The sequence below is a fragment of the Scardinius erythrophthalmus genome (genome assembly GCF_964197995.2).
Source record: "Scardinius erythrophthalmus genome assembly, chromosome: 10".
Lineage (NCBI taxonomy): Eukaryota > Metazoa > Chordata > Actinopteri > Cypriniformes > Leuciscidae > Scardinius > Scardinius erythrophthalmus.
This window is the reverse complement of record NC_138230.1, coordinates 32806883-32821617: the sequence shown is the minus strand read 5'-3', so window position 1 is coordinate 32821617 and position 14735 is coordinate 32806883. Positions and strand designations below refer to the sequence as shown.

Genomic DNA, 14735 nt, shown 5'->3' with positions numbered 1-14735 from the left:
GGCAGGTGCAAATCCTGCTGGAAAATGAAGGAAGCATGGAGTGCTCTGAAAATGTCCTGGTAGACGGCTGCGTTGACTCTGGATTTAATAAAGCACAGTGGACCAAAGTCCTATTTTCTGATGAGAGCAAATTTTGCATCTCATTTGGAAATCAAGGTCCCAGAGTCTGGAGGAAGAATGGAGAGGCACACAATCCAAGATGCTTGGAGTCCAGTGTGAAGTTTCCACAGACTGTGTTGGTTTGGGGAGCCATGTCATCGGCTGGTGTTGGTCCACTGTGCTGTCCACTCAACGCAGCCGTCTACCAGGACATTTTCAGAGCACTTCATGCTTCCTTCAGCAGACAAGCTTTATGGAGATGCTGACTTCATTTTCCAGCAGGATTTGCACCTGCCCACACTGCCAAAATAACCAAAACCTGTTCAATGACCATGGTATCACTGTGTAATTACTGTGTAAATTCATGTAATATTAAAATTTTTTGAAATCCTGTTTTCGTAGGTTTTATGAGCTGGAAGCCCAAATTATGTACAAATAAACAACTAAATACTTGAAATCGTTTAAGGCGAGACACTACAGGGTAACATTTTAAAATAATAGATATCACCATGAAACTTCCTCAGTTGATTACACAAGTATATTAAAAAAATGTATTACAAGTTTTAGAAATTTGTATGTTTAATTATGCAAATTAGGCATTATCTCATTAAATATTTTGCATATTATTTTCGGTAGATAGATCTGAACATATGATAAAGCTAGGTGCAAAATTTTTTCTTTTGTCATTTGCTTTACACACAAGATGAAAATAAAAATTCAGAGGGATTTCTGGATATATGCTTTCATTACCTAGGGAATCAAAATATAGCCTACTGTCCATAGCCATAAAAAATAGATTTTTGACATTTTTTTGATTAAAATGTCACATAAATCAGGCCAGGAATGATTTATTAACAAATCCCTCTGAAAATATCTTCAGAATACTGCTAAGTGTATAACTGGAAAGTTTGGTGTACATAAGTGCTACATAGGCTTAGATGTTTCTACCGGAGAATGACAAAAAACTCATTTTGAGAAAACGGCAGTTAAAGATTTAAATAGCTCTAAATGAGAAATCGTCGTTAGCTTTGGACATTCACGATTGGTTACTGATAGAAAGGAAATGCCCATATTTGGGTTACATAGCGTTGTGCGGGAGACTCACCTACATAGCGTTGTGCGGGAGACTCACCTACATAGCGTTGTGCGGGAGACTCACCTACATAGCGTTGAGCTTTACAACCATACCGGTCATGACAGACTTCAGTAAACAGACGGAGCTCGGCGTGTCGCGTTGTAATGCTAACTTCCTGGTAAATTCGGGAGAAACTTACTGCCGCAAGTAAACAAAATGTAATAAAATAAACATCTTAATGTATATTTTCAACGTTTTCTTTATAGCAGCTTGAAAGAACACATATTGAAGGAGTAAACTAGCCCAAAATCTCAAAACTGACCACTGCATGAAAATTTATGTTTTTGCCTGTCGTGTCTCGCCTTAAGTTGTGGGCCCTGAATCTATAATCTATGGAAGTTTAACGTTTTGAATGGAATTATGGAAATAAATAAACTTTTCCATGATATTCAAATTTTTTGGAAAGGGTCTGTATTAAACGCTTAACAGAACCCTTTAAGGTTTTTATAGAACCTTTTCTTCTAAGAGTGTATAAAATACTGCTCAACCAGTGTAGTCACAAATCACTCTATTGAGATGGTTATTTTTAGTGAATCAAAACTATACATCTAGACAGACTCTCTGTGCAACTTGTGTATTTCGATTCCTGAAAAAATGAACCTTATGAGCCAGTTATTTTTAGTAAATCAAAAACATATAGCACAGTCAGTGTTTTCTGATTCCTGATTCCAAAAATTGTTTTAAATTCAGCATCAATTGAACATTTGCACTTCTTTGTTTCCCAAATATGCCTTAAATGTATTAAAAGAACCATTAATGGAACCATTCAGGAATCAGAAACGCACCAGCATCGTTTAATACTTTACAATTCCCGTCTGGAATTTTGAGGTTCAGAGAACAGGAACACAGTGACAAAGATTTAGATCATTCCTTTAACTGTGAGCCCATCAAGCACAGGAGATCTGGCTGCAGGTCCATTTAAACTTGAATTAGATGTCGAATTACGCGGTTATCTCAGCATCAGTCCCATTTGACTCCCACCAACCTGCAGACAGTGTGGATATGGCTGTGTCTTAAAATGATCCATGCCTTTAGATCTGAAGAGAGTGGTTTAATTGATCTCATTAAGGCAGAAATGGAGTGCATCAGGTGTCTGAATTACTGGCAGAGACAGTGAAAGGTGGCCCACAGGGACGTCGGTAACCTGCTGCCAGCTTTTTCTGTATGCAGAGGGAGTGTGGGGTAGAGCTGCTGACCTCCACGTGCTTCAACTTTGCGGGGCTGTGCATGACAGTGGCGAGATTTCTCTCGAGATGCAGTTTTGCCTGATATTCCCCCAGTCGCCTTCAACCTTGACATTCTTTTCGAAAAGCATGTGCGGATATCCATACTAATTCCGGTGACATCCAGTCTGCTGTGTCGTGATCCTGTTCCAAGCAGCCTGGGACATGCAGCTCACTGCTCTTAATGCAAGCGTGGAGAAAGACAGGGATATAAAGACACAGCAATAGAAGGACAGTGAAAAAGAAGAGTTCTCTCTCGATGTTGGCAAAGATGGAATCCCAGCGTAGTGCTTACTGCACAGTAAATATACTGTATACTGACTGGAGCTGCATGATAATGACAAAATCACAGTTGTGATTATTTCTTTTAATTTTGTAGTGTAGTTGTACTACAAAATCACTGACTCTCGTGAACATTCCCATTGTAATTACACAAAAATTACAGAAAATTATCATCATTTACTCACCCTCGTTATGTGTTCCAAACCCATAAGACTTTTGCTCATCTTTGACAGACAAATAAAACCTGATAGATTTCTGTCCCTCAATTGAAAGTCTATTCCACCAAAACTTTTAAGATTCAAAAAGTTACAAATATTGAAATATATCGGAATATTTGTCCTAATATTCATTATTTCATTTAATAACTGTTACCTTGCATTCACCACAGTGGAAATGCAATGTCAATTTGAATGCATTACAGTACATTGTAGCATACAGTACTAACCAAGAGGGTTTTCTTATTAGCATGGACCACCCAGACAGCAACACAGCAGAGCTGGCCTTTCAATATGTTAGCACAAGTAAGAAAACCTGGGTTAGGTTCACGCCAATATCTCCTTCTGAAACAGCTAATCAGGGTCTTCAGGATTACAACAAACCTCAAGAGACTCTGCGGGATGGTGCCCTCCAGGAATATTGGAAACCCCTGTCATATATCCAAGAGGAAATCGGTAGAAAATGGCCCAGAATAGTTAATGACATATTTATTTAGCTAAGGAAGTTTTTTTTTTTTTTGATAATATCTCTGGTCCGTCTGGTTGGTTGGCAACTGAAGCTCTGCCAGAGGCAGCAACATTAATATTAGCATACCAATTAGATCAGAATCCATTCCATAAGAACAAGTGTGAATAATAAATTAACAATCACGGTGTTGATTAGCTAAAGAAGAGGCGAGTTAACAGCATATGGACTGTGATTTCAGACTATCACCAACTCCCTCACTCCATAGGCTTAATCAAAAGTAGTCTCACCCACTTCAAATGTTTTGTCGTGCCGTCGTGGTGTTGAAACGAAAGTTTAACTTTTTTAGATAATTATTTATTACAGAGAATCTTCTGCACTGGTTTGGTTCTAATCGGGCGAAAAACCTAGGACTACAGTAGTAGGTTTCGCAAAAATCCAATTTGGGGGAAAATTTTTCATGACGGAAATAAAATTGAAGTTATACACATTGAGGCAAGGATAAGTGTTTCTCTATTTGGAAAGTCTTGTGTGAAAGCTGTTAACTCTTGCCTGAGAAAAACACGTTGCCTTATTCAGTATCTTCTGTCAGATGAGATGTTGTCAGTCTATATGTTAGGATTATTATTCTAACATTATTTTCATTTCTAACTTGTTAGTCATGACTAACGGTACTTGTTACTAAATAAAAAAAGTCTCTAACCTCAGAAAAACAAACTTTACAGTACTGTCAGACTTTATAGTGTGTTTGTAGCAAAGTGCAAAGTCGCACTATATGAAATAGCGAGCATGCAACGTTGAAGTTACAGTTACCTAAAAGTACCAGTAAATTGTATTTGTGGTAATTGTAGTTTCTGTAACCTTAACCCAAAATACCACTTTATTTTCACTTTGTGCTGTTTTCTATGTTGATGATGACTGTGGTTCATACTGACTTGCTAACTTTAATGTAATAACAAATACTAGTTTGAGACTGCTATTTAATAGCCTTACCATATTGTTTATCCATCAGTGTTAATGACGTAATGACATAATACAATTTATGTGTATGTTAAGTAGTGTGTGTGTGCGTGTGTTAACCATTTTTGAAAAGTAAATTTGCATGATTCAAATTTCTAAAAATGTAACATTTTTTACTGTTGTAGCGCCACCTATCGGCGATCTCCATAAAAGTGTGCATGCTTTTTTAGAATCATATGTCACATGTGGTTACCTAATTTTAATGAAGTTTTGACATTTTGTTCAGGAATTATTGGCTTTTGGGATAACTGGTCTAGAATTGAGCGCTAGCGCCTCCCTGGAGGCAAATCACCTCTCTGCATGCACCACACACACTGACACACATGGGTGTATTTCATTTGTGGCACTACCCCAGGCCAATCCCAGGCCACTAATACAAGTTCTGTGATATATAACCAGCGCCTCTGGGTTTTGATGTTGATGAGAATGTGGAAATCGAAACAGTTCAAGAGAGAGAAACAGAAAGGTTGCCTAAAATTTCTCTGTTCACTTCTTAAAGTGCTTCGCTTACAAAAGCTGCTCTTGTTGTTTAAAACATGTAGATTCCAGAATTGCTAATCAGCTTTGAGCCAGAATGTCAGCAAAAATAAATCGCTGTAACGATCTGAATTACCCAAGGCACCAAGCGAAAGCCATATCTCATGTTTCTGCCTGGAGTTTCATTATTCATTTCAAAGTCTGCTTGATCATGGCCCATGTCACGCCTAACTTTGAGTATCGATGTGATGTAACTGGGCTTGTGCTGTGTTTTTGCAAGCGAGAGAAGTTGCAAGATCAATCAAGAGTGTGCTGGGAATTAACAGAGCAAGAGAAACGAGATAGATAACTGTAGCGATTCTCCTCAACTCTAAAGATTTGTGAGAGGGTGAACGTGTTACCGAAGCCACTGAGCAAGTAGAAAAATGGCACTCCACTTGAAGGAAAAACATTGGGTTCGGGGGAAGGTGAGGAAGAGAAGGATAGTGTCAGCCCATCAGTTTGGAGATACATTATTGAAGACTACAGTCAGGCGCACACAGACATTCCTCTGTGGATCCTGTTTATCACGATGTATCTGCTGTAAGGTGCAGGATTAGTGTGAGCAGTGGCTGGGAGTTTGGAAATAGATGGTGCAGTGGAGATGAAGGTGTGTGGGAGAGAGGAACGGAGCATGTGATTCATAATGTAGTGTGCAGCAGCTTCTGTCTGAAATGATTCAGGATGCATTCAATCCTTATATTGATTGAAAAACAACACAAAAAGTGAGTGACATGAAAACAGTGACTAAATTGTGACTGATCAGGATTCAATTGTGTGCCAGAAGGAAGACGTTATTGCATATGAGTGCTATCAACATGGTCCACCTTGATTAAATTAAAATGTTTTTGTAATTAACTTCTGAGGAAGAGACAGTGATAGAAAGCAAAATGTGGATCGGAGGCGGATGGTTTGTGTGTAGTTGGCGGAGAAAAAGGGTGGTGGGAGACGGGTGGGTAATAAAACAGTGGTTGTGTTAAAGGGATTGCAAATTCAAAGTGCTCTGTGAAACGGAGAGGGAAAACGAGCCCCACACATATACGACTCTCTCTCTCACATGCACTCCTTTCTAGCTCTTTTCTCTCACAGTTTATCTCAATCTCTCTCTCACACGAACATACATACACATTCTCTCTCATGCGCGCGCGCGCGCTGTCTCTCTCTATAAACCCAGCACATTCTCCCTCTCTCTCAGTCTCCTGCTGCATCCAACGAACACATACACTCACTGCTGTGACTTCGTTTATTCGTTTCTTTTGTTTCCGTACTGGATTTTATACCAATATCACAACGACATTAGTCCTCCGTTTTTCAGCGCTAATCGGTTTTCACTTCGAAATCAACGTATCGTTTTCTAAAGACGCACACAGAGGATTCCAGTCGATCGTTTGTAAACATTGCGCTTTACATAAACAAACCTGAAACGTTATTATTATTAGTATTATTCCGCTATATTTGTCCCGGGTTCAGGAAAAGCGTGAGTATAAGAATACAGCACTAAAAACTCTTGAGGCAACGACAGATTGTTATTGTTTTTCAGCGCTAGCATTCGTTAACGTTATTCCGCGTAAATGTATTCTGTTGTTAAATATTAGACCGCCTTTTTAGACTGTTAGCTACGTTATTTTTCAATGTCATTTTATTATCAGTTGACTTCGCGGTTCTAATTTTGGATACTTAAAACTTTTGTGAATCTTTGAAACTTCGTATATTTTAAAACAGTTCATGTAAAACACTCGTTTGCGAACGCAATAATTCAGTACGCGGACTGTCTTGATTACCTTTGTTAACGCGGCACAGCTATTTTTATTTGGTTAGGAAGCGAAACCACATTCCGTTGAATCGTCATCGATGTCGTGGTTGTGTTTTCGTCCTGAACACAAAGTTGAAAATGTAAAAGTGCATTTTAGTGCATCTAAAAGTATAGGCCTATTACAGGTCTGTAGAACTCAAGGGTAATTGACAGTGCGGTATTCACTTGATTTTGAATAATTTCAGCACTGAATGGGAATGAAATTTATACTTCCCAAAATATTTCTATGAAAGTAAAATTATTGTCAAACGCCTCCAGCTTTGCCTTTCATGTAAAATAATATCAAGAACAGAAACTGTGTTGGCACACACTCTTGCCCACTATGGCCAAACTATTCTGGCAGCATCACAGCAGAGGATGGCGCTTGGTTTCAACTTCCTACTTTATTTTGGCCACCCTTACTTTACTGTTCTCCTGGTCCTGCCCGGCTCTAGGCAAGAAGAAACTCTACATCGGAGCCCTGTTCCCTATGAGCGGCGGATGGCCAGGTGGCCAAGCATGTCTCCCTGCTGCCCAAATGGCCCTGGATTTGGTGAACAAGAGAACGGATATTCTTCCGGATTATGAGCTTGAATTAATCCACTATGACAGTATGGTAAGTGAGCACTGCATGCAAACCTCTTTAATTACTTTCCATTATTTGAACTGTTTGATAGCATGTACTTGAGTGTGCACTGAACTAGTCATTCCATAAGAGTGTTTGCTTGCAATTGATGTTATTTATTCAAACAGTGTGGAGTGTCATTACCAGTTTGCTTTCTGAAGATTTGTGTTCACTGGAGATTTCTGAGCAAATTTACATTTTACTACAGCATATTGGGTCAGCTGTACTGCTGTAGTATGCTAATAGAGGTTTGGTGGATACTAATGAACATAATGTTCTTAAAATGGGAATTTGTACTTGATTCAGTATGACTTCATTAAAGCTGCACAGAGGAATGTTTGACAGCATCATATTATTCATCAGTTACGCTGTCACCTGAGATTTGCCTACAAAAATCTATTCATAGCAGCTCTGTATACCTTCCGCTTTCCCTGTCCGTATCTTTCCATTTGCTTGACTCTCTCTCTCCCTCTACTTCTCTCCATCTTTCCCACCTGCGTCCCTCCTCCCCCGCACAGGAGATGCCAATGCATACTCCCTCTCGCACAAACACACACACATATATGCAGAGTGCAAGCCAGAGTTTTTGACGGAGAAGACATATAGATACATGCAGAGTGCAAACAGTTAATTCCCTGTGTCTACTCCGTGTTGCTAAGAGCTTTGCCGTGATTGGTCGGAATGGGTCTGCATTGGAACCCTGCTTCAAAGATACAGGAGAAGGAGGAAAGACTGGGGGCGGAGGTTGGCATGACAACTGTTACCAAGACCACTGCTGTTCAAACAAACACATAAGGCCACAGATTGCTCTGACAAAAGAAAAAAGCATGCCTCTTTACCATTATTGCATAAACATAGGCAGAAGGATAAATGGAAGAAATTAGCTGGCTGGTGTAAGACTGTACGGTTAACCAGACAAATGAAGTGCAGTTCAAGGCAATCTGAACTCTACATATTGAAAGCATCGTTTCTGATGCCCCGCGGTAGGTTGATGTACTCTGGACCCCTGCGGATCTGAATGAATACATGCACACAGAATCACACACATGCAGAGAGCCGCCACTGATTAGGATTCAGCACCATGGACAGCTACATTTAGAGAGCAGAAAAGCGCTGTGTCATCAGGAGGTATAAGGCAGGCAGGAGTTGGGTTTTAGATATTCAGACCAAAATGTTCCCTCCTGAGTAACAGAAAGAGCAGTCTCATTAAACCTGCACTCAGCGTGGGTCTGGGGCGTTCTGATTGGAGCTGAGGGCTGCGCTCTCCGTGGGACGACAGGGATGGCAAAAGGGCTTATTAGCATGGATGTAATGTGAGATCCCTTGGCCTTAACACTTGTGTCGTGGGGTCTTTAATGTGTTTTTGGGGCTTGTTCTTCCACTGATTTAAATGATGGAGGAGAACGGGGACGCTGAAATCCCTTCTTCTAGGTGTTGTCAGTGCTAGAGAGTATTTAAAAACAACTGATATTAAAAAAGGAGTGTCATAGGGCTGGGCAATACTGATATTACTTGTTCATTTGGCAGATGCTCAAAAGGGACTTACATTCAAGGTATACATCAGTTCATGCATGTCCCTGGGAAACGAACCCATGACATTGTGCTACTGTTTGAGCTGCAGGAATGCTATATTTATAAAAATAGTGTGAGTATCATGATTATTTTATGTACTTTTAATTAGGCAATTAAGTTTCCTAAAGAGTGCATCATTAGACTAGTTTTGCAATCCTTTCTTGTCCTCCAACTCGTGAGTTTTGAGACAGATGTTTTAATAACATCTAGCTGATAAGTTTGATTCATATTTAGTGAATTTAATCAAACTCAACCATAGTCCCAATATGCTCTAATACTAATATTTTCTGCACTTCTGTTCTACAGCAGTTTTTTTTTCCCAAACCTGTTCCTGGAGGCACACCAACAGTCTTATCTGACCCATACATTTCAATCCGTGGAGTCTCAATTAATGAGCTGATGAGTTGAATAAGGTGTGTTTGATTTGGAAGAGTTTGAACATGTGTTCTGTTGGTGTGCCTCCAGGAACAGGGTGGGGAAACTATTCTACAGCACAACGGCAAAGATAAATGTTTTTGCTGACTTGGAAAATGTCTTTCTATTGTGTTGTCTTCACTGACTGCAGGCAAAAACATACAGTCCAACGAGTGTAGTCATATTTAAGAACGCTTCTTTTAATGAATCAGTCAGAAAGTTTGTATCTAATGAACTGAATCTGCTGAAACCATCAGAGCAGTAACCATCCGACTCACTTTTTTATTTTAGCATCATTACTCCAGTCTTCAGTGTCACAAGATCCTTCAGAAATCATGGTGCTCAAGAAACATTTCTTTTTATTATCAATGTTTAAAACAGTTGTGCGGCTTGATATTTTTTTGGAAACCATGATAAATATTTTTACAGGATACTCTGATGAATGAAAAGTTCAAAAGAAAAGCAGTTTTTAAAATAATTTTTATTTTATTTTAAATGTCTTTACTATTACTTAATCCATCATTGCTGAATACAATTATTAATTTATCTTATTAAAATCTTACCGACCCAAAACTACTATTATTATTAGTTGATAAATACAATTATACGGAGAATTTTAAAGGTCCCGTTCTTCGTGATCCCATGTTTCAAACTTTAGTTAGTGTGTAATGTTGTTGTTAGAGTATAAATAATATCTGTAAAATTCTAAAGCTTAAAGTTCAATGCCAAGCGAGATATTTTATATAACAGAAGTCGCCTACAAAAAACGGCTCGATTGGACTACACCCCTCTACTTCCTTCTTTCATGACGTCACTAGAACCGTGTTTTGACTAACCTCCGCCCACAGGAATACAGGCGTATTGATGGCGAAATGTCAACAGACGTGGTTGATGTTTATCTACAGTATAATCGGATACAGAAGTTTAATTCGAAGTTGTTAGTTTGCTCTGTCCATTTCACCACGGACTGTTTTTCTAACCTGGGATAATATCAAGCAGGCTTCTCTCAGCGTTTCATACTGACGAAGGGGACAATTTCAACTATATTTCAGCAAGCGGTAAGTAATGATTTACTATGGAAGTAGCGATCAACTTCACATCGTTTCTCTTAGTAGGATGAAAATAATCTTATTTAAACTGTGATTAATATACAGAAAGCGATCAAAGAACAATCCCTTTCCAATCGCCCAAGCTGTCAATCACACAGCACGAGTTTATCTGGACACTTGCCAAAACTCGTTATGAAATCAATGACGCTGTTACACTGCACAACGAATCTCTTGCTGTATTTATATACCTCATGTTTGCATTGGTGAAATCATTAGTGAGTGCAGAAACTGCGTTGCAATGATAAGATCTTTTTTCACGCGATCAACAGGCTGTCATCTGCTCAATGCTCATCACTGCAACCTTTTATGTGATTGAAATAGATCTAAATACTTAAAAAACTTCTCTCGATTTGTTAATCCCGATAGCTGTAATAGTAAAAACGTATAATAGCTGTAATAGTAAAAGTTTTCCAGATAGTTCCACATGTAATGCCAGATGTTTCATATGCAAGCATGTCAGCCAATCACAGCAGAGGGCGTTTACGGTGAAGTCTCACAGCAGACACGCCCCTTTAAACAGAGTGTTCAAATCAGGTGATGAAATCAGGCTAGGAAAAATGCCTTTTATTTCTAAATTATATAAAAAAAAAATATCTAAAAAACATACTAACATTATAAGGGCACCCCAGGAAACATTATAAAATAATAAAATAATCCATGGAATGGGACCTTTAAGATACACATTCTCAAAAGTGTTTTGTAGTAACAACTGGTATTTTAATTAAACAAATGTATATGTTTTGTTTTCTAAGTAGTTAGGACCTTGTACATAATAATAAGTCAAACCAAACTATCATCATCATATCTGTTTGATGGTTCAGTTCAGATGGATCAGTTGAAAGAATGCTCCTTCTATTTTCAGGATAATCTACCTTCTGTGTTTTCAAAAATTCAGAATGCAGTTCTTACAGTTGTTTTGATTAGGTGGAGCCCAGGTGCATTTAAAAAGTTAGGCTCACGCATGGCTTCCCTCAGGGTTAGAAAGTCAGGGCAGGGGGAGATTTAGAGCCCAAACTAGGTCTCCATTCTGTGAGTACAATTTTGCTGATGACCCCCTGGGAGTCTGGAGAGAGTCTACGGTAGCATTCTCACCACAGACTCCTGAGGACATACTGTGTGCCTGAACATATTATGTGCAATCTGGCTCATTTTATTTACTTTATTAAAAAAGAATGTGTAGGCATGTGTCTGCAGTGGAGGCAGTTGATGTAACTCTCACATAACTGTATGGAATGTCACAGTAATTTCATACATTCAGACAAGAAAAGCAGTTTCTCACTAAAACGCTTCTTTTGTTGTAATGGAAATAATTGGAGTGATTTAGTTGAATGTTTAGATGAAATTAAAATCATCGGGAGAGACAGAAATAGAGATGTGTCTCAGGATAAGGATGCCAGATTAAAGGCCTATAGGTAAAGAGCAGTCAGTCGCCACATGGTCCTGCCAATTGAATTTGTGATTGCAGCAATCAAGCCATGAATCATTTTTATTCTTTATAGGTTTTGCTCCTCTTTAAGCTTCTCTCTGTTCCCAGAACAACAGAAACTAAACAAAAGCTTAGCTTTAGAAATTCTGGCTGTGCTCAAGGCCACCGGCTGCAACCCGGTTTACTCTCAACACATGATCAATTGTGGCCTTAACCTACTATTATCATTTAAATGAGATATTGATCTTTCTTTGACAGTAATTTTAAGACAAATGGGGGGGGGGGATGCTGATTGTCAGTGTCGGGTTAAAGACTGATGAGGGTACATGTCCAGCAAACAAACATTTTTTCTTGGTGTATATATGGGCAAATGCATGTGTCCTTGGAAGACTACAGCTTTCCCCTCTACAGTATGGCTTTATCTGTCTCTGCTCCTTTTTATTCTGCTTTCCAATGCATATTTATCTCTACTTATGTGATTCAGTATGAAATGAAGCCTCTCTCCCTATGGGGGTTCTTATACTGTTGCAGCAAATGTATATACAGTGTGAAATGTGTTGTTGTTTTTTGTTGAGGTCTGCAGTTTTGTGCATGAAGTGACAGAATGCCTCATGAATAGTGACAGCTGTGCTTCACATCTGAGTATAGATTATATATTTAAATGTTTTTCTCTCTCTCTGCTTTCAGTGTGATCCTGGAGAGGCCACAAAGCTGCTGTATGACCTGCTGTACACGGAGCCCATAAAAATCGTTTTGATGCCTGGCTGCAGCTCTGTGTCCACATTGGTGGCCGAGGCTGCTCGCATGTGGAACCTTATAGTGGTGGGTTCACTTTGAATGTTTAGAGATAAGCTGTCATTGAACGAATGTTGAGGAAAAACAAGGTTTATACACATGATAAAATGTTCTTCTGCAGCAAACATTGGAATTTTTGACAAGATGGATGAGTAATATAGGCATTCCCGTAATTTGGGCATTTGTTTACATGTAGGTTCTATAGAAATAGGATGGTTCAGCCTAGTTGTTAAATATCAGGGAACCAAAAAGTTACAGGTTTTAACCCCAAAGACAGGTAGATAAGGCTGTGAATTCACTTATTTTAATGGTTTGTTTGTCAAAAGGATGTATCGTCAGGGGTATGTCCCCTGTGGCGACTGGCAGGGTATATTTATATCCTTGGCCATATTCCCTTTAAGGTATTCTTTAAATACCTGAGCTAAGCTGCCCGATGTAACCAGAGTTTCTGGCCCTAGGGAATAGAGTCACGACGACTGCTGGTACGTATTGTTAGGAAGGGGAACTGTGACTCAGGATCAGTTACTCTGAAGTCACTGACTTATGTCAGCCATACGACACTCATTCCTTCAGCATGACGGAGTGGGCATTTGTTCCTTAGCGTCCTAGGATGCAGTGCGACTTTCCATTCAAAAGGGAACGTTTCGAATGTAACCATGGTTCCCTGAGAAGGGGAACGTGACACTGCATCTCATTGCCATGCTTCAGGTGTGCCTGCCCAAGTCTGCTTCAGACAAGAATTGTATGACGTATTACAGGCGCCCTATTTATACTCTGGTCCCACCAGTAGTGACGTCATAGGCTGTCGTTGGCCAATGTTATTGTTGTGTTTTGACACATGCTTTAGACACCGGTCATGCCGGAGGCATTCCCCTGTCTCATTCCCCTTCTCAGGGAACCATGGTTACATTTGTAACCCGAGATGTTTTTTTTATGAAAGAAATAATAGGCTACTTTTATTCAGCAAAGATGCATTAATTGATGAAAAGGGGCAGTAAAGACATTTATAATGTTAAAGAATGTTATAAAGATGTTCATTGTTCCAGTAATGATGCTGGAAACTCAGCTTTGCCATCACAGGAATAAATTACGTTTAAAATATTTTACTGTAGAATTCTAATAGTTGTTTTAAATTGTAATAATCTTTAACAATATAACTGTTTTTTTTTTTTTTTTTTTTTTTTTTATCAAATAAATTCAGCCTGGGTGATCATAAGAGACTTCTTTTAAAAAAAAGAAAGAAAATTCTCACTGATTGGTTGTCAATCGATTACGTATTTCAATCAAATTAACTGATTGATATTCAGATTAATTTGTTGAATCAATTGCATAAGCTATATCAATATTTGCGTAGAAGACATTCAAAGACATTACATAATTGTTGAAGATGAAAAAAGTAAATGTATTGTTTGTTTAATTTCATATTACTGAACATAAGCCAATCACTGACTTACAGTCCACAGCAATTCATTTAGTTATGTTTGTCTCTCTGAGGCCAATCAGACATGATGTGTGCAAATTGAATGTACTCATCAGGAGGCAGGATTGACTGCATTAAAGGGGAGAACATACCTCTAGTCCCGTGCCCGAACTCTCCTGCAGGTCTGATCACTGAAAGTGTAATTCCACAGTTAAGATGAGCTACCTAAATGTCCCATTTCAGAACATGCAGCACTTTGTACAAATACCCGAAATCAGTGAAATGGCTTCCAGACAATTTGGATCAGATATTTATGTAATTTTATTTAGCTTTTGGCACATCTTTGAAGTGCACTCCCAATGCCTCATCTTCTTTTTCTTTTCTTTTTTCTTTTTGAAAATCAGTCTCTTTATTTTTCATGCTCTGCTCTATTTTTATATCTGTTGAGAGCTTTTTCTCTTCACATATGAGTTTTGACCTATATATCCCCCTCCTGGCCTTGAAACCCTCCCTTTTTCTACCCCCTCAGCAGACCTGTCACTCAACAACATCTCGCTGCATTTGGGAATGACATTGAGTTATTCGCAAAATAGCTAAAAAACCCTCTGCTGTCATCGGTTTTTGAC

General features: G+C 38.9%; 1 protein-coding gene across 1 annotated transcript in view; it reads left to right on the top strand.

Moving 5' to 3' along the window:
• The window catches only part of gabbr1b (gamma-aminobutyric acid (GABA) B receptor, 1b), a 126049-nt gene that overhangs the window by 58922 nt on the left and 52392 nt on the right, over positions 1–14735 (top strand). The window contains exons 7-8 of the mRNA XM_081376984.1: positions 7204–7364; positions 12582–12716. Of these exons, the coding sequence (XP_081233110.1) occupies positions 7204–7364; positions 12582–12716 (296 nt within the window). The remainder of the gene's footprint in view (positions 1–7203; positions 7365–12581; positions 12717–14735) is intronic.